At 37.8% G+C, this 21,956-nt stretch overlaps 1 protein-coding gene across 1 annotated transcript in view; it reads right to left on the bottom strand.

Moving 5' to 3' along the window:
- Positions 1-21,956, bottom strand: part of akap6 (A kinase (PRKA) anchor protein 6) — a 296,322-nt gene that overhangs the window by 18,855 nt on the left and 255,511 nt on the right. The window contains 2 exon segments of the mRNA XM_059352817.1: positions 14,036-14,188; positions 14,598-14,681. Coding sequence (XP_059208800.1) covers positions 14,036-14,188; positions 14,598-14,681 — 237 coding nt within the window.

Raw genomic sequence — 21,956 nt, 5'->3', positions numbered from 1 at the left:
TGCCAGCCTGACAGCAGTTGCCTCTTTGGCAGGTAACCAAAAACACTTTAGAGTCATTCACTGCTTTAAAACGTGTTTCTGCAGCCGCGGCGGGCTCCCCGCTCCGTCCGGGGTCAGAAGAATCGCCTGCAATTCAGCTGTAAACTGTTCGGAAATTACAGAAATGAGACAAATTACAGATATAAATTATATACAAGGTTTCCGTGGGTCATCAAATACTCAATTTGATTGGATTAGGCTGATTGATGGCCTCTCCCCTCAGCGCTCAATGTGTTTTTGAATGCGTCTGCAGCGGCAAAACCCAGTTCAGTCATTACCCCCATCTCCCTTATCAGCACAAGGGGAATAAACACAAATCTAATAGAAATTCATTACACAGAGCCATATCCACACACACACACACACACACACACACACACACACACACACACACACACACACAGAGCCAACTAGTTTATTAGATTAATAGGCTATGAATGGCTAATACGAATTACCCCCCTCTCTTGTTAACGAGACGCGGAGCAATTTGTATAATTATGTCTGTGGAAGGGAAGAATTCCTGTGTCTAAGCATATTTTTAGACAGCCGAGCTTTCTGAAGGCTTTTGATTACGTATTTACTTTGGGGTTTTCAGCTCCGTGCTCTTTCTCTCAGAAGTCGTTTTTGAATAATTCATCGCTTTGTTCCAGAGCGGAATAATTTGTGTTGAGATTTATGAGCAATTGCTTTGGGGGGGTGGGCTGATTTTTACTCTTTTTTAAATGATCACAGAACGTGTTTCTGTCAGAGGCGCGTGTCACTGTGTCTCTGTTCAAACGGAGGCCCGAGCCGAGACGCCGCCGCCGCCGAGAGGACACGGGATGCTACAAAACACGTCTTTTTAAAGAGTTTGGTGCCAAAACAAGATACACAACATCTGAAAAAACATAACCTGAGCTGCCGCGACGTTTGATAGCACAGAGTCAAGCACTGTGTGCACTTTAAATGATAATAGAGAGCAACAACACACTCAGTGAAGATCCTCTGGACTCTAAATTACATTAAACTTCCATCTGAACTCACATTAAGCTTTCTGAGAAGGAAAAATTGTGAGTCATTAAGTCCTGTTTCCGGGACCTTCCTAGAAATTAGTGTCAGTAACATGAAACAAGACGTAATGAGACAGATTGCTCCAGCAGTATCGGGGAAATTACACTCGCTTCGAGGGATTTTTTGAAACTTATTGATTTAGGACTCAATAATTTCCTAAATGACTTGTTAAGAGTTTCCAGCTGTGAATTAAGTGCTGAGCAGCATTTCATCTTAAAAATAAAGTTGTTGGTAAAGTGGATTAATGATTTTCTGTTTATTGATTACACTCTGTCCACTTTACAACAGTGAGTCACACCTGAGGTCATTAAAGGTCAGATGAAAACTCTTTCATACAATCTGAATATAAGTCTCAAATAAGTAGTGCATGTTTTACTTTTGAGTTTCCTCCTTTATGGTTTGAACAGACAGGGAAAGGCTGTGGAATGACTTTGAGGTTTGGTTCAACATTTTGGGAAATAAATAGCATTTTCTTTCTGAAAGTGAGATGAAAAAATGCCATAAATATCATGTCTGTGTTCAGTGCTCCTGTCTATTAGCATAGCTTACACTGTAAAAAAAAAAACAGTTGTTTTTACGGTAAAAAACTGGCAGCTGTGGTTGCCAGAACTTTACCGTAATAAATATGGTGCAACTTTTTGTAATATTACGGTAAAATGATATTATCACTATTGATTTCCCGTTTAAGATTGCCATTTTATTCCATATTTTTATCATAATAAATAAAAAGTTTTTCCATCAACGAAACGCTATTCTGCCATATAATTGACAAGAAAATACTTTATAAATGCCGCATGAATTAAAGATTTTACCATTAAATATTACAGTATATTTCTGTTAGAGATATGGTATTTAGTATATTTAACAGTGAGAAAAAGTATTTTTACAAAAATTAAATGCAAAAATGATGGCTTGTATATATATATTACAGTATATTTTTGCTACAATCACGGTGCCAGTGTATTTTACAGTGGTAGTAATGTATTAAAAAAAAATAAAAATGTAAAAAATACTATTTTGGCTGATATATACATTTACGGTGTTTCATTGTTACTGAAACTGAATTAACCCATTTATCAATTTACGGTCTTTTACTGTCATGGTTTAGCAGTTTTTCACCATAAAATCCACAGACATTTTTTACAGTGTAGCAGTGGCAGGAAGCTGGAAAACAACTGGCCTACATCTGACCTAAAAAAAAACAAAGATGTGCTGACTAACACGTCTAAAGTTCTCTGGTGAAGGGACAGTAAAGGGACTTCCTGTTGTCACAGTTTGACACCATCACCACTTCTTCAAACCAATCTACTAGAGCTGAAACCTTCTGGTCAGGTCCTGGTCCATATGGTCTCACCAAATCCTCACCAGTCAGGTAATCACTGCTGTTATTTATATAAAGAAGTGTTTTTCCCAGGTGAAAACACTAGAGTTCTTTTAGAGGGGCAGTGTCTTTTCAGCTGAGACGCAGCCATGATACAGAATATTATCCTCAGTAAAAATGTCAGCACAAGGTCGAGTACTGACTTTGGAGGAAAAGAACGTTGAGAGAGAGGACGGATCTATTGTCAGTCTTTTTGGTCAGCAGTATTAATTTCTCCTCTATGGTTGTTATTCAGTGTGTAACAGTTGGTGTTTGAGGTATTTGTCCCGCCCCTCCTCCTCTGTGATTGAACAGCTGGGTGACAGCGACCAGCGGCAGCTTTTAAACGTTACCTGAACATTTAAAAACTATTGGTGACCAGAAAGAGACCCAAACATGCAGAAAAGAGCCTTCATTCATTCATCCATTCACCTTAACCGATCAGTGTGGCGGCTAGATGCCAAGCTGTAGAAGAAGAAGAAAAAAAACGGAGGAGAGGGTTTTCCACGGTGGGACAAGTTAGCTCCCAGAGGGGTTTAGAGCCTCTGGAGGTTTTCACCGTCGCTAACTGTGCACAACGTCAGCAGCTAAAAGCAGCATGGCTAATTATGCACAGAGTCTCTGCTGATCATAAACATAGTGATTGTGAATTAACCAGCATCACTAACTGTGCACAGAGTGTCTGTTGCTTGTTGTAAACAAACAGAGATCGCTAAGTAAACACCTTCTGCAGCAGCAGCACATACACACTGTACTGCTACAGAGCTAACTGTTAGCCTGTTAGCACATACACACTGTACTGCTACAGAGCTAACTGTTAGCCTGTTAGCACATACACACTGTACTGCTACAGAGCTAACTGTTAGCCTGTTAGCACATACACACTGTACTGATACAGAGCTAACTGTAGCTAACTGCCGCTAACGGCGGCTCTTCTTAACGAGCTGTCCTCCGGCTCGTTAGCGGCTCGTTAAGAAGAGTAAGAAGGAGTCGCTGGATTTGTCTCCAGTCACTTTCTTGAAAAATAGTTGCTAACGGGTCTGAAAAGTTGCTAAATTTAGCTAGAAAGTTGGGAGCACTGCTTCTCCGGTGGGGGTTTATTATCGAGGTAGATCAGATGCTAGATAAGATTGCTTTGACGTAAAAGAATCGGCCGATCGCTGATCCCGCAAGATTAAGGAAATCGATCGATCGGTGCACCCCTTATTATATCTGTTGACCCTGCACAGAAGTAATGGTAGAAGCTGCATAGATGGTCAATGAACAAAAATGATGGACAGAAGCAGGGCCGGTTCTAGGCAGCATATATGAGGGGGCAGTCAGAAATGTGAAGGGCGCATCATGTGAACACATCATGCTCCAGCACCTTTTTTTTCTGTGCTTATAGTAACGATGCTTTCTTCAATGGTCTATATGTGTCCAACCCCAACCTGGAGGAGTGGATTACACTTTGTCAGGCCTCTACCTTCACACCTGTCCAGGTGTCCCACCTGAAGACTATAAAGCTCCTGCTGGTTTAGCTCTTAAGGTCACTGAGGCACACAAACCCCCTGACCACAATAAGGTGGCAATCCCTCAGGGGGGGAAACTGAAAAATAAAAATAAAATAAATGAATAAAATAAAATAAAACATCCTTCATCCAGATTTCAACTAACAATCGTGTATCTTGTGTCCCTTTTTCGGGGGATTTTTCCACTACTGCAGATAATTTTGTCAAATTGTAATGTACACTACCGGTCAAAAGTTTTAGAACACCCCAATTTTTTGTTTTTTATTGAAATTCAAGCAGTTCAAGTCAAATGAACAGCTTGAAAGGGTACAAAGGTAAGTGGTGAACTGCCAGAGGTAAATAAAAAAAGGTAAGCTTAACCAAAACTGAAAAATAATGTACATTTCAGAATTATACAAGTAGGTTTTTCAGGGAACAAGAAATGGGTTAACAACTTAACTCTATGGAGTCTTGGGCTATTTTGTCCATTTTTGAATTCTTTTCATGTCTTTGTAAGTCATTTTGTGTCTTTTTTTAGTCATTTTGTGTCTTTTTTTAGTCATTTTGTGTCTTTTGGTGTCTTTTTTTGTCATTTTGTGTCTTTTTCTGGTCATTTTGTGTCTTTTTTTAGTCCTTTAGTTCAACATAAAATGTGATTTTGAATCTTTTTTTTTACATTCAAAACACTATCATGCTCAATAAAGAATTTTAAATGTTGCAAATGTGCATTAATTTCAGAGTACACTGAGACATTAAACTGCATCATTTTCAATTAAATTCTGGAAAAGTTGGTTGTGTATATTAATTTTGTGAGTATATCAAAATGTGCTTTCTCAAATTTAAAAAATGTTGATTTGAGGGGGTGAGACATTTATTTAAGGGGGCTCGGCCCCCTCTTGCCCCAGCGTAGAGCGGATAGATCGCTCATTAAAGCGTCTATCATGTCTGTGTTTCTACATGCTGATGTTTATGAGGAATAAAGCGTTTCTTCAGAGTTCTGTGTTTACAGCAGCTCCTCCTCTCTCTGTTTACCGCCTTAATCGCAGCTGGTGACACTGTTTGTGTGTGTGTGTTTGTGTGTGTGTGTGTTTGTGTGCATGCAGGGGACCTGTGCAGTGTTTTTTGGGGTGAAAACAGGAAACTTTTTCCCATTAGCTCTGGTTTGACTGCTCCCATTTGTTAGCATAGCATCTGCTGGAAGGCCCAAGGAGAGCGCAGCTATCTAGCAGCGTCTAGGTGATTATTCATGTGCTGCTGCTCCTCCAGGAGCTGCTGCCGCCGCGCCGCTCTCTGCTGGCTCTCTGCTGTACCAGTTGTCAAAGTGCTGAGGGAGCCCGGCGTCACCGGTCTGATTCAAAATGAATAGAAATGCGCAGATAAATCACCTCTCCATGCAGAGTGGAGGCGCTTTGAATGTAATTGCAAACGGTGAATGAAAACCTCCATATGTTGCTCATAACTCTGCTCTAAAATATATTTCATAATCGAGAGGAAAGTGTTCTAAAATATAATTTCCATATATTACATTAGACTAACAGGTATTCTTGGTGAAACTTCATCCCCACAACAGCCCGCAGCTTTCATTTAGACTCATTTACATCGAATCACAGATAAAACAGGATCCGTCATCTGCTTTATGAACACGCTACACATGTTGTCACTGAGTGTGTCGCATATTAGAACAAAACTAACAAGCTGCACAGGAGATCAGGGAGCGTCCAGGAGCTCCAAGGTGGCACAAAGTCAGCTGGAAACCAACAACTTCCTCCCCAACTACTCGGTGAAAAAAACTGTAATACTCAGTAAAATATTGGCAGCTGTGGTAAAAAATACAGTGAGAATATATCAGACATTACGGTAGATTTTTGCTGCACGGTGAAAGGTTTTCTACTTCAAAACAATCTAATTTAGACAGAATAATCCGGCTATTCTTGGAATAGACTATTTTGTCCATTTTTGAATTCTTTTCATGTCTTTGTAAGTCATTTTGTGTCTTTTTTTTTTGGTCATTTTGTGTCTTTTTTTAGTCCTTTTGTGTCTTTTGGTGTCTTTTTTTGTCATTTTGTGTCTTTTTTTGGTCATTTTGTGTCTTTTTTTAGTCCTTTAGTCCAACATAAAATGTGATTTTGAATCTTTTTTTATTTTCAAAACACTATCATGCTCAATAAAGAATTTTAAATGTTGCAAATGTGCATTAATTTCAGAGTACACTGAGACATTAAACTGCATCATTTTCAATTAAATTCTGGAAAAGTTGGTGTGTTCTAAAACTTTTGACCAGTAGTGTATATCAGACATTACGGTAGATTTTTGCTGTACGGTGAAAGGTTTTCTACTTCAACACAATCTAATTTAGACAGAATAATCCTGCTATTTTTGGAATAGACTAGAATAGAATTGTTTTATTTGTCATTGCACAGAAGTTCAGCGAAATTTAAAAAGAGCACCTCTTAGTGTGATTTTAGTGTAATACAATACAATAATTTAAACAGTGAAATAAATATAAGAAAACCTATAAAAAAGCATAAGAAGAAGAAGAAGTGGGAGCATTACTCCCATTATGTACAGGTACATAATGGGAGTTATTGCACATAAAATAAATATATTACACTGGGGTTTTTTTTTAGATTTATTTCTTATAGTAGAAACTGTTCCTGAGCCTGTTAGTGAGTTTGTTTAGGGGAACTGTGTGCTTGTGACATTATGGTTTTTCTTCCTTAATTTTACCAAAATTTAATATTTTTGCAGTAAAACTGTGTTTTCTCTACATGAAATGACAGTAAAAATGTTTGTTTTGTACTTTTTCATGCTTTACAGTAACTCAATGTGTCCATGTGTGATATACAATTTTAGATTTTCTTTATTATACAAACATTTATTTACAGTATAGCTAAGAAACCTGCTGCTCATCTCATCTTCTCAGAGGATGAATCTTAAAGAAGAAGTTTGACTCTTCAGGAAATGAGCTAATTAAGTTTCTTGCCGATAGTTGCATAAAAAGATACTGATCTCAAGTCTCTGCAGAAAATATGAGGCTACAACCAGAAGACGGTTAACTGTAAGTATCGATCTTCTCGTTTTACTCTCTTAAAGAAAGTGAATAATAATATTTTTGAACTGTTGCTTTAATGTTTTTGGAAAACTCCTGACCTTTTCTCTCGTGCCTGCAAACACTAATATTGTACCTGTACGAAAGAGGTCAAGAATGAACAGATTAACAGTTATTAACCACAGAACATTTCTGACTGGTAACACATGTCAGTCTCAAGATTTGATAACGTCAAATACTCCGCTAACGGTTTTAAGCTTGCACTAAAAAATTAAGCAAAATCGGCTCAAATCATCGAGTGTATGTCCAGATAAAAAAAAAAAAAGGACAGTTTCAATGCTGCCAATCAGAGTGGTGTAGGGAGAAGGATTCAAAGAGCCCATCAAGATCTACTGAGCTACAAATTCAGTTCATGTAACGCTTATCAATTAACCTTTTAATCATTATTTTTCACTGAATCTAAAATTATGTCAAAACCTTCTTTTAGGATTTAGATGATGTCTAACTAACAGTTACAACAACACCATTCATTCTGTAAGTGTCTCATAAACATCTGAGTCAAACTGATGTCTGATTATGGTCCATAATCACACACACACACACACACACACACACACACACACACACACTTGAACAGAAGTAGCAGCTGAAACCTGCACAGCAGCAGCTATTTGCAAGCAAGCAGACTCATTTACAGAAACACTCTCTGTTACACACACACACACACACACACACACACACACACACACAGACACACACACACACACACACACACACACACTATGAGAGGACAATCGTTTTATCACTGAGCAGAAGTGTTCATTTATAAGCTAAACCAGCCAGATATATGCCTCTCTGCTTCTTTCTCTCTCTGCACTTCATACACCTCCCCCTCTCTCTCTCTCTCTCTCTCCCTCTCTCTCTCCCTCTCTCTCTCTCTCTCTCTCTCTCTCTCTCTCTCTCTCTCTTTATTCTTCTCCCATCTCCAGTAGAAGTGAAATTACTCTCCAGCCAGGCAGCGAGGTCAGAGTGTCTGGCCTCTGTTATTTGTCTTTTCCTCCTCTACAATGTGTGTGTGTGTGTGTGTGTGTGTGTGTGTGTGTGTGTGTGTGTGTGTGTGTGTGTGTATGTGTGTGAGTGTGAGTGTGTGTGTGTGTGTGTGTGTGTGTGTGTGTGTCCAGAGAAGGAGTCCCACCTCAAACAGCACATGTTCAGACCATCTATGAATGTTGTAAATGATTGAGAATCTGACTGATTCTCAATCATTTACAACATTCATAGATGGTTTTTGATTCAGTTTCATTCAGTTTTCTTCCTGCAAACACTCTGCAGGACTGCAGCAGCTCACAAAACACACACACACACACACACACACACACACACACACACACACACACACACACACACACACACACACACACACAGACACACACTAAACTACACAACAAAAACACCAAAAAATGATCTTTGCTTATTGTTCTGCAAAAGAAATCATTAAAAAACTTAACTTAAACTTAAAAAAAAAGAGGTGACTTACATAATAAAGTTTAAAATGATTCTACATATATATTTTTGGAAACGCTTTATATTAAGGTCCTTGTAATAACCCTTAATTAACAAGTAATAAGGCCCTTGTAAGGCCTTACAAGATGCTTATTAACATTACTGTGTGTTTATAAGCCTATATAAGTGTTAATAATGGCATTATAATACAGCTAATAGCAGGCTATAAGAGATGTATAATAAGAACATTGATAAAAGCCTCATGAGTATCTTATAATTCTTCATAATAGCATTACAAACACCCATAACCCACCCATTACGTCTTTGCCATGCCTTTATTAATCTTTTGTTTGCTTATTGATATTTAAATATACTTTATTGCTCATCTATTATAAGTTAACTATGCACTTGTTAACAGTTAACTATGCTTTTTGCAGCTAAAGGGATCTAAAGCGAGAACAATGCCTTATTACTTGTTAATTAATGGTTATTACAAGGACCTTAATATAAAGCGTTACCATATTTTTTTTAAATATGGATATTTAAGAGTATATTATCCATATTTTAAAAAATAAATGATCTGTTAAAAACTTACAGACAATTTTTTTTTTTTTTTTTTAACCATTTTTGTACAATTTGTTTTTCTTTTTTTTTTTTTAAGAGTGTACGTTTCTATCCACCTGATTTTATAGTTCACTCACAAATAAAAAGAAAGAAACAACTAATTATCCGGACTTGTGTTGCGAGATGTCTTATTACTGTTACCTTCACATTCATTAAAATATTTTTCTTTACACAAAGTATTTACCTTTCTCTCTCTCTCTCTCTCTCTCTCTCTGTCTCTGAGCTCTTAACACAGGGGTGTCAAACTCTGGCCCGCGGGCCAAATGTGGCCCACAGTGTAATTTTATTTGGCCCGCGAGGCAATACCAAATTATTATCTTATTATTGTACTATAAAAGCTGACCCGCCGGTATTATACGGCACAGTTACCGCTAATACTACAAATCCCACAATGCCCTGCTGTTGTTTTGGCGCGTCAATCAGGACAGGACCCAGAAACGCTCCTCTGTGACAGTCGTCATAGCAACCTCAAGCTAGAGCTGTCTCCCAGCTACCCCTTCCCAAAAATGGAGAAAAGAAAGGCAGAATTTATTAACCTGTTGAAAAAGTTTATTTTGACATTTAAATCAGAAGGATGCAAATAGAAAAGAGGCATACGATTTTTATTTATTTTTTATTTAATAAATGAATGACATTGATGTGTTTTTATTTGAAATTTGATTTTGCATGTCTGCACTATTTAGTTATATATTGTATGTTTATAAGCGTTGCTGGTTCCATATTTAATGTGAAAGCAAAACATGTTTGGTATATATTAAAAGGTTTATTTGTTCAATGTTGGCCCGCGATTTTATTCAAGTTTTAAATTTTGGCCCATTGTGTATTTGAGTTTGACTCCCCTGCCTTAACATGTCTCTATCTGTCTGTCTTTGTGTTTGCTCCTGTAACTCTGTGTATGTATTTACACTCTGTGTGTGTGTGTGTGTGTGTGTGTGTGTAAAATCTTTGACCTGAAATTCAGATGCATGAACATAGAGCCCTGCTTCTGTCTCCGTACAACAATATTCATCACTATTAGAAATCCATAACAGCTCCATTCTGCTGCAGCTCCCTGGCTTCACGTTACATTAGCTGAATAAAGCACTCAGCCCTCTCTCTCTCTCTCTCTCTGCCTCTCTCTCTCTCTCTCTCTCTCTCTCTCTCTCTCTCTCCCTCTCTTCTCCGGACGATATTTCTCGTAACACCCGCCCGTCGTGTGTTCCCGTCCTCAGCCTGGTGTGCCAGCTGTCTCGGGGCGTCTCGTACCTGAGACGTTGAACTTGAATCGCTCCGTCGGCTGAAGATTTTCTAATAAGGCGAAGCGTTTGTCGGGGCGCCGTCATGGCGGCAGACACAACAGACGAGCTGTTCTGATATGCAAACTGTCAAAGTGTTAAAATCTCATTTGCCAAGTTTTTCTTTTTGTTTGTGGCGGCAGAGAAAACATTGCTTCTGTGACACTGATCGCTCCGGAGAACTAACAGATTAGTTTTTATCAACTGGCTGCTTGTGGATTGTTTGAGTGAGTCAGAATGGAGCCGTGCTGAAGCTTTAAGAGTCAGAATACTAACTGATAGTTGTGCTCTGATAGCAGCATGAAGACAGTCAGTCAGCTCAGATATCAGTCATCACTACAGCAGCCTGATCACAATGTTATGCCACTTGTTGTGGATATTCATGGAGCCCACAGGGGGCGTGGCCTCTGACCCTGACCTCCTGCAGCTCCACCAGCAGGCTTTAGATCCACTGTTGCTCAAAAATGATCAAATATAATGGGCTGATTTGTATGCAATTTACTGAGCACATTCATAATCTCCAGATGATTAGACTTTGATTTTTTAGATTTTTTATTTAAAGGTCCCATAGTGTAAAAAGTGAGATTTCCATGTTTGATTACAAAGTAGGTTTAGGCTCCAGATAAAAACTGTGACAGTATCAAAACACTGAAAAATGTGCAGCTTCGATGAAGAAACTGCCTTTAAACGAGCTGTTAGGACTTCCTGTGAGTTATTTCACAACCAGGGCGTGTTTAGGGCAACAACCACTGATGTTTTGGCTTTAACCACAGGTCTTTTTTAACGCCAAAGTAGGGGTGTGCCATATCGTATCGTTCACGATAATATCGGTATATTTCTTTCATGGTTAAAAAAAATGCATATCATGATATTGGAAACGTTCCTACTTCTTGATGTAGTGGTTAAAGTTGTTTTAATCACAAAAAGCTACTTACTCTCGCTAAACACATGCAGCTTTCAAAATAAGAGCACAGCGTGTTAACAGAATCCACCATAGAACTTACAAGAAGACTGTCAAAATAAGATGCCTTAAATAAAACATACAAGAACCTTTATTCTCCTTTACAAAATGTCATTAAAATATGCCCCCGGAACCCCTAAATGGTTATTTTTATTATTTTCTCATACATTTTTTGATTTATTTGGCAACTGTTGAGATTTGCACTTCACACTACATTTTAGATTTTTATTTATTTATACAGACTAAAAAAAAATATTTTCTATATCTTTTTAAGTATTTCGTAATATCGTCAAGAATATATGTTATTGCAAAAATAGCCTGAAATATCGTGATATTCTTTTAGGGCCATATTGCCCACCCCTACGCCAAAGTATTGAACACAAAAAGGAATTATTAGCTCATACAACCAATGGATCTGTTGTAGTTAACACATATTTGTCCGTACGACCTTAAAATAATTGGCGTAAAGTAGCACTCTACATTGCAGGATATTAAGGTTTTGCCCGTTTTTGCACAAAACAAACAGAAGCACCGACAGATCAGGGCAGACTGGGCTTTTTCAAAAGGGGGGATTAAAGAAACAGGCGGGAAAACGGAGTGTTTTAGACGGAGCATGAATACAAGCATATTAATGTGTGTATTTATTCAACATTAAAGCATGTAAATATGTTCTAGTAGAACCCAAAATACAAGTATGAGCTGTATGCCCCCTTAATCAACCAAAGGCCACAGGATAAATATATATTTTAGACTTTCAGAATAATTATAGTAACATTATGTTGAGAGAAATAATAACAAATGATGTATTATTTGTTATAGGTGTTACAAAAAACAGGTTGCAGTATAAAGCCTGCAATAAGTTTAGCTTACAGAAGCTAACTGTTTGCTTTCTGGAAACAAATTTTGAGTCAGGAGGCAAGAAGGAAGTGCTAATGCAAAGGTCTGACTGGGGTCAAATGAAAAATGTAATATTGAAACAGATACATAAACATGGATGTCATCAGCATAGCAGTGAAGAGAACTACTGGATAATATGGACTCATGGGAGCATGACGAGGAAGAACTGAAACATCATAAATGGAAAACAATCATGAATAAATAGTTGCATCTAGAATCTTCTATTATAAAATCTGGGTGAGCATCAATTAAATCCCCCTCCTCAATGTCCTCCAATGTCTAAAAAGACTCAGTTTTATCTTAGTCAGGCAGCTAAGATAAATAAAGAGGATACGCCGGACAAAAGCACCAAATTTTTTCCACATATATATCACCATAGGTTTCAATTTTTGGTAGGAGCCACTTCATCAAGGTTGTGGATCGGAGATGGCACCCATATGAAGTCTATGAGAACCAATATATCTTCCAAGCCACTCAGAAGATCAATCTTGGTGTCAAAATCTACATTTTCTGGGTCAAGAAATCATTTAAAGCTATTGAGAATATCACTAGATGATTATTTGATCAAATAGATATGTTCATTTTTACCCAGACTGGTAGGTCTTCAAGTGCTCCAGCAGGGAATCCTGAGTTGAAAATGTTTGGAATCTATGTTCACTGGAGAGTGCGGATTAGCTGGCATGTACACTGCTAAATAAAATCAAGGGAAAGCTTTAATCTCATGTCAGATCTTGTATATACATTTTTCCCAACAGAAAATGTAGATTTTGACACCAAGATTGACCTTCTAAGTGGCTTGGACGATATATTGGTTCTCATAGACTTTATATGGCTGCCATCTCCGATCCACAACCTTGATGAAGTGGCTCCTACCAAAAATTGAAACCTATAGTGATAGAAAGCATGTGGAAAAAATGTGGTGCTTTTGTCCGACGTGTCCCCATTATTCTTAAATCTGGTCCCAAGCAGCCTGACTACAAGATTGTGGATCGGAGATGGCAGCCATATAAAGTCTATGAGAACGAATACATCTTCCAAGCCCCTTAGAAGGTCAATCTTGGTGTCAAAATCTACATTTTCTGTTGGGAAAAATGTACATACAAGATCTGACATGAGATTAAAGCTTTCCCTTGATTTTATTTAGCAGTGTACATGCCAGCTAATCCGCACTCTCCAGTGAACATAGATTCCAAACATTTTCAACTCAGGATTCCCTGCTGCAGCACTTGAAGACCTTTCCAGTCTGGGTAAAAATGAAAAAATTCTCAATAGCTTTAAATGATTCTGTGACCCAGAAAATGTAGATTTTGACACCAAGATTGACCTTCTAAGTGGCTTGGAAGATGTATTGGTTCCCATAGACTTTATATGGCTGCCATCTCCGATCCACAATCTTGATGAAGTGGCTCCTACCAAAAATTGAAACCTATAGTGATAGAAAGCTTGTGGAAAAAATGTGGTGCTTTTGTCCGACGTGTCCCCATTATTCTTAAATCTGGTCCCAAGCCGCCTGACTATCTGGATAACAAATGAAGAAAGGAAGGTTTGTTTGCTGCTATCAGACTCTGTGTTGTTTTCCGGGCTTGATGCTCATCACGCCGCCGTCTCGGCCCGTAAAGATCGCTCCATAACGAAAACACTGCGGCTTCAATCACAGCACCATCTGTCTTTCACGCTGCATCTTAGCATCAAATCAAACGGTGACATGCTCACTGAGTGTAACAGCGTCAGCTGACTGCCTGCAGAGTGGAGTGAAGGATGTAAAGTGTAAATGTCAGCCGCTCTAACCTGCTGCTCTCCCAGCTCTCTCCTCAGTCTGTTCTGCCACTGCAGTGCCTGCATCACGATCGCCTCCCACCTCCTCTCCAGGTTGATTGACAGCAGCTGCAGGGCCTCCCGGTGCTGCTCTGCCTCTGGGCCCACCTCCGCCATGGGGCCCGACTGTCCCAGAGGTGGGGATTGCAGAAACAGTTTTGTCAGAATTATTAAAGCCATTATCATACTAATCGTATGATTAAATTTTAACAATGTACAGCCATATAATTCCCCTCTTCAAGGTTAAGCCTGTTCAGGAGGTTAGTCGCTGATCCTCCGGAGGTATCATGGAGGATATATGAAAAAATATAACATAAAAAAGGACTGTTTGGAACAGAATATATTTTTATTATATTTTGTATTTTCATTTTATTATATTTTGTATATTATAAATTACAATAATGATGCAAAAGGGTCAAAATAATAATAAAAACAAAAAACCCCATCATATTTATATATACATTTATATAAAATTATAATAATTATATTCTTCTTTCTTGTGTTTTTTCTTTTTTTTAAAAATAATTGTACCCACCTGGCTCTGTTGCAGCAGTTTCTGGCAGAGTTTCAGGACGGAGGCGACTCCTCTCCGTCGGGCTCGCACCTCCGAACACAGAGACTACAGAGTGACAAGAAGAAGGGAAAGGTCAACAATATGCAGTAAATAATAAGAATTATTATTAATATATAATAAATAATAACAAGTACAGTTCAGAATTGAACAGAATAGATCCAACAAGCCGTTTTTCAAAAATGTCTTTGTGAAGAATAACACAGTTATAATGACATGAAGGATAAAAAATAGTTGAATTTCTCTGAGGAATACATTTTAAAAAGTTGGAATAAAATGGAATCTATACATTAACACTAACATATTTGTCACGTGACCGTTGGTCTCAGCAGAATCAATCATGTCTTCTCAGTGTCTCTGAGGAGAATTTAATGTTTTTAACAGGATCTGGTTAGTGCAAACACTTTATTTTAAATGACACATAAAATAAAGAGATTCTGACACAAATATGAACATTTTAACACAAATTTCGGACACTTTTTATAACGAAAACTTTCGTAACAGATGATCCAGTCAAGGACCGTTGGAAGGTTCAAATTCCGACGATAATGCCTTTTTTTTTTAATTCTTTCTATGATAAAATGTGTATTTTTTGTGATCTGTAAAGGACAAAAATATTTTTCAGTCGCACCAGCTGTTGGTAGTCCAACAGTGGAACATTACCAACATATAACTTTCAGTTTGATCTCCAAATAAAGAGATTAGATCAGTTGTTCAACCTGTCTGAACATCTAACTGCTTCATTTTGAGTCATCTAACTTTGATGCAGTGATGCCAAAGTGTTCACAGTCTTATTATAAACAACATAAAATGAGTCTAAAGTTCCTTTCAGAAACAATGAGAACAAACGAAAGCTGAGTTTGTTTCTATTTGTCTTGTTAATTCTCTTCAGGTCATTCATAACAGCTGATTAGCATAAAGTCAAATTCAGCACACAGATCCTTGATCAGCAGTAACAGTGCATAAAATAAATGACAACAGCCAATATCCCCCTCCGCTCGGCTCTCTGCTGCTGTCTAATAAATGCAGAAAAGGGGGAAAAGAAACACAAGGATTGGCAGTGCCTATTATAAATCACTATATGCTGATGAGTTTCCACACCCAAAGGTCAGTGAGTGTGTGTGTGTTTGCATGTTTGAATGTTTACTCATGCAGGCGTGTGCACAAATGTGAGTGTGTGCAAACATATGCATGTATTTCTGAGTGTGTGCGTGTGTGTGTGTGTGTGTGTGACAGAATAGAGGGGACAGCCTCTGCAGCGGGGACTGAACACGTCCAAGTCCCAAACTATTTATGCTAATCCTGCCCGCTCGCTGAAAAGCACTTCCTTTACATTTTCTTTACATTTTTCCAATAAATATTAAACACTATTACAATGAAATGGGATTCTCTTACTCTCTCTCTCTCTGAATCCTGCACACACACACACACACACACACACACACACACACACACACACACACACACACTCTGCCTCCCTCACACACACTCGACTCTTCTTCTTCTGTCTTTCATCTCCTGCTTCTCGCTCTTTTCAGTTTAGCATATTTGTGGCTCGCCTGTTGTCTAAACAGGAGATGGGGATGCAGAATACAGCAGACAGGATCAAGAGGACAAGCCCGGTGTGTGTTTGTGAGGCTGCAGATAAATTTATTCCAAACAGGAGGTGTGTGTTACGTTGAAGGAGGAGGCTCGAAACAACAACAAAACGACTGAGTGATACTCGCTCTGCGCCAAATAACTGCAGCAGACGGCGCCTAGCGAGCGAGAGAGCGCTGCCAGATAAATTAAACCAGATTGAAGCTGGAACAACAATTTAGCATGTTGGAGTCAGAGGACAACAGTCACAACTCCACAAAGTCAGCTTCAACACCTGAAAGTCTCACCCAGGAATATTTTTATTATAAATGTGAGCTGCTGAAGTGAAAAAGTGCTTTGTGTCAGTAGACAAGAGGTGAAGAAGTCATGTTTAATATGTTTGTAGGATCTGATTTCATCCATCTGGAGATGGAATAACTTTGCCAAACATGGCAACAAATAAATGATTATTTACTCTAACATAAAAAAAACATATAACTGTAAACACAGAACGCCTAATGGCTGCAACCAAAAGTGTCATATCACACAATTTCTTTCAACTTCACATCACTACATTTATATTGTTTCTGCTAAAACATTTTAAAAGCATGCACGCGTGGGAGGACTAAGATTTGGTCACAGATATGTGAATATAACATTAGTCAATATTCACCTCCAAATAACTTTGCAAAGGGTTGAATAAACATTTGCTTCCGGTGGCGATGCAAATATGCATTTGTGCATCACGTTGAGTTCACCAGTGAGGAACTGTTTCAAGAAAAGTTAAAACTTCAACCAATAACCAATAACTCTCATCCTCGTGCACACATATGCATATAACGGTCACTTCATGTCTGCATTTGGTTATGTGTGACTGCAACCTAAAGCTGCTTTCACTGGTCGGAGAGATAATCAGTAAAAACCAGTTTGGGCTTGCCAGAAAAAATAGCAACAAAAAATTCCCCACAACAATAAGAGAGGTGAAGATTAATGCAGCTGCACTGGTTGTTTTATGTTGAGTTATTCAATTAATATACATATTTCACCAACTATTGCAGAAAAAGTTAACTTCTAAACTGAAAATAATTTTATCTCTGTGGATGTTTCTGGTGCAACTGATGGTTTAGGCAATACGAAACAAGAAACACAGAGACGTTGCAATTCAGTCGGTTAGTTAAAGGCCCCATGCAGAGATCGGGCTGCAGAAATGTCCTGTTTTGTTTGTAACTCTTGCATAAATAGTCCCTTACCTGCCAAATGTAATGCTGTTTCACTAATGTATTTGAATCTGAAATATCCTGGTATTCATCTCTGCAAATGCATCATGAGGGAATGATAGACAGTAAGTTTGACTAAGAAATTAATCTACATATGATATAATCTACATATGACTGAAACCCTCGAGGAGCCACGATTTGACAATTTACAGCCTGTATTTTTATTCTCATTTACCACACATTTTAAAGCATTAAAAAAAACACATTCCCAGTGGACATGACTGATATAAATACTGATAAACATCATGTTTTATCATCATTATCAGTGTCATGACTGCAGTTTGGTTTCAGACAGCAAATCTTCTCTCTCAGTGTATTTTCAGACATAGAGGAGAAAGAGAGATTCCTAAGTCTCTATTGTTTCTGCACTACTGCTTTTTATGCACTGATCCCTCTCTCTCTCCCTCTCTCTCTCCCTCTCTCTCTCCCTCTCTCTCCCTCTCTCTCAGGTCGAGCCTGGCTGGGCCCATATTGACTCAGAGGGCTCTACAGACACAGTCGGACAAATATTTGCTAAAAAGCTTTTCTTCCAAAATACATGGAAAGCCGTGGAGTGGCTGCAGAGAAAGAGAAAGAGACAGAGGATGTGGAGGGAGGGATGGAAAAGTGACAGAGAGAGAAAGAGAGAGAGAGGTCGACAGAGGAAGAGGAGATGTAGTGTGAAGACAGAGACAGAAAAGAGATCGAAGATTAAAGTGAGTTACAAAGAATGAGAGAGATAAAGGGAGATCGAAGAGATAAAGACAGAGAGCAAGAGAAAGAGAGGAAAAAGACAACAAGCAGAGAGACAGGGAATTAAAAACACACAGTGGGATTCTAAGAACCTCTTTATTCTGCTGATCAACAAAACTTTACTATTTTCAATAGTTTATGCACGAAAAGGGAGAGTTTGTTCTGCATGGATGTCTTTATGCAGACGATGTGTTGATATTCTCACGTCTTCAACCTGTGATGTTCTGCAGCAGTTTGCAGCTGAGAATCAACTCCTCAGTCATACTTCATGCTATTAAGGCTTTTTCTTTGTTTGCATTATTGTTGTTATCATTATATTTGTCCAAACAAATGTACCTTTACTTGTACCAGGCATTAAAACGGCAAGAAATTGAAGAGAACAAGGGTGGTCTAATCATTTTTTCCATGACTGTACATGTTCTCCAGTGTTGCAAAAAGAGTCCACAAATGTAAATTAACATATATCACTTCTACAGATCATTTTTAGTTCAGTTGTTTGACTGCTATAAACTAACCGAACATTAGAGGCAGCAGAGTGTCCCACTTACTCTTCTTTTAAAGGAAATCTGAAACAATAGCTCAAATCACATCAAAAGTGTGACTACTAACTGGACCTGAGACGACTTGATCATCACTTTTTATTGCTTAGTTACATCCTGTCTGGGTCTGTATGTGTTGTGTTGTGTGTGTGTTGTCTCCTCTATTTGTATCTTACCTATGTACTTGCTGTCTTTTATATTTGTATTTATTTTTAATTTTTTAGGGACTACGGATGCAAACTACACTCAAAAAAATGATTCAAGCCCTTCTTAGATGTGACACATTAATGTATTGTCCAATGAAAATATATCAATTAAAATCAAATCAAAAGTAATTTAAGAAGTGTAACCTAAAATGTATTAATTTTCTCCCCTGTCCTTCCCTTCAACCCAAAAAGAATGAGTTTCAGTTTTCCAATTGTATGTTTTTAGGTTGAACGAACACAATTTCTTTATTTTAGCTCTCCTCGACATAAATGAGTTGAGGTAACTCAATTTAAACACAATACATACATGTTTTTAATTTGAGTTTGACCAAATGTAAAAAAAGTGAGCTACATTAATTCAAATACATTATATTGCATCGATGCACTTGTTTTGAGTTTGGGCTACAAATATTTGTTGGATGGAAATTCTGCCCACAATTTAATTGAGTTCATCCAATGAGTTATTTTTTTGAGTGTAGCAGCCTTGCTATAATCCGGCATATTTACAAAGATGTTTATCATTAATGTGCACTGTCCCTATCCAAAAATAAAGTATTCGTATTCGTAGTTGATGAGTGAAACTAGGATGAAGCAGGAGATCAACAGCAGTGCTGAACCAGACTGTAGTAGACTCAAAACTCCATTTAATAAATAAATGTTCCAAACCTCACATATGAAACATGACCTTAGGTCGGGACTAAAGGAAAAGATTTGGATACAAGCTGCCAACATTTCCTTGGCAAGGTGTTTCCTCCTCAGAGACCAAGAGAAGAAGACTAAAACTGCTCCTTCATGTTAAAAGAAGCCAGTTTGAGGTTTTCTGCTGATCACAGAGGATCGTGGAAACACTGAAGGGGTTACAAATCCACCTGGGAATGCTTTTTAATCTCCTGGAGAACCAGCCTACCTTTCCCAGCTGTCACAAGAAGCCACAAAAATGGATGGCTGAGTGGTTTTTATTTGCAGAAATTGCCGTTCTCTGAGTAGATATTATGCCTCTATAAAGGGCTTAACAGGAACCAAAGACAGTCCAGGAACCCTGGTGTGAACTCTCATTTCTCTCAGGGTGGAACCATGTTTCCGTCTTCTTCTACGTGGTCAAACTCAAGGTCGACCACCAGGAGACACACAGAAAGAACAAGTGATGTCTTTATCTCCCTGTTTGTTTTCTCTCCCTCTTCATGTGTTTCTCCGTCTGTCACTCAACATCCTCTTTCAGGAAGGGTGACTGACTCGGGATAAACAAAAAGAAGAGGATCTGCTCTCCCCTTTCCCTTAATTCCCCCTTCACTCCTCTCTCTCTTTCTCTCTCTCTCTCTCCTCCTTCTCACTGTTGAGCTCAATCTCTTGTTCTCTCTCCCTCTCCATCCCCCCATCTCTCTCATTCTTAAATCTCCCTCTCCTAAAAACAAAATCCTCTTAACTCTCCTCCACCTCCTCATCTCCACAATCTAATTACCGAGACCTGCCGTGAAGAGAGGGATGGAGGGAGGGAGGGAGGAGGAGAGGATAGAGGATAGAGGATAGAGGAGGTTGTTAGTGGTTGCTCTGTCAGTGATTTTTTAACAGTGAAGCACTTTGAGAGGAGAGTGAGACATAAAACTAAAGCAAGACTGAGCAACTTCTGAAACCATCTGAAACTGTACACTGTAAAAAATGTCTGTAGATTTTACGGTGAAAAACTGCTAAACCATTACAGTAAAAGACGTAAAATGATAAATGACTTAATTCAGTTTCAGTAACAATGAAACACTGTAAATGTATATATCAGCCCAAACAGTATTTTTTTACAGTTTTGTTTTTAAAAAAAATACATTACTCCACTTTTAAATACACTGTAAAATGTATATATACAAGCCACCACTGTAATTTTTGCATTTATCTTTTGTAAAAAAAATATTTTTTCTCACTGTTAAATGAACTAAACACCATATCTCTAACAAAAATATACTGTAATATTTAAAGGTAAAATCTAATAGTCTCATAATTTAACATTTGAGACCATTAAGCAATTGAAAAATATTGTAAAAAAAAACTATAATGTACAAATTTTCATTTTGTGGTTTATATATGTAATAAAGGTAATGTTATTTCTATAGCATTTTCACTTACTGTAGAAAAAAACAAGAAAAACAATATATATATATATATCCATATATATATATATATATATATATATATCCATATATATATATATATATATATATATATATCCATATATATATATATATATATATATATATATATATATATATATATATATATATATATACATATTCAGCGTAGACTACAAATCTGATGAGATATTCAGCGCCATTTGACGCAAAACATTTTGCTTAGTACCAAAATAAATATTTAAACTTTTCACACAGCCTCACACATAACAAATATGAAGATATGGAAAGATAATTTCTTATTATTTGGACCATAATAAGCCATTGACATGAGCCTGAGTTATGTTTATAATATAATCTAAAAGGAGCTACACAACAATGTGTTTGTATCTTAATTAACAAAAATACACAAAAATATGCAAAAAAGGTCCAAACTGGACGTTCGGGATCATAATTCAAGCTGCATCACACTAATACAGAATCTGAACTCTTACACAAGCTTGAAGTGGGAGAAAGACTAAGAAAGGGTAAACCGAAAAAGAAGAGAAGAGAAGAAAAAGACAAGAGGAAAAAGAAAGACGACCATAAGAGAATAAAACATAAAGAAAGTAAGGAGAGAAACAGTGAGACAAAGACAGAAAAACAAGTGAGAGAAAGGACGAGAAGAGAGAGGACAAGGACAAACTGGAGAGAGAGAGAGCGAGAGAGAGAGAGAGAGAGAGAGAGAGAGAGAGAGAGAGAGAGGAGAAGAAGAATTTTGGCTGCTTGCGCAGTGACCCAGTGGATATTTCAATCAATTACCATTAATTAGAAATCTCTGATTAATTCTATTTGTTGATTAAGTCAATTAAAACCACAAGCACTCGTTATCGCACAA

Source organism: Centropristis striata, chromosome 16 (genome assembly GCF_030273125.1).
Source record: "Centropristis striata isolate RG_2023a ecotype Rhode Island chromosome 16, C.striata_1.0, whole genome shotgun sequence".
NCBI lineage: Eukaryota > Metazoa > Chordata > Actinopteri > Perciformes > Serranidae > Centropristis > Centropristis striata.
Note: the sequence above shows the minus strand (reverse complement) of the source record. Positions and strands in the feature narration are given on the sequence as shown.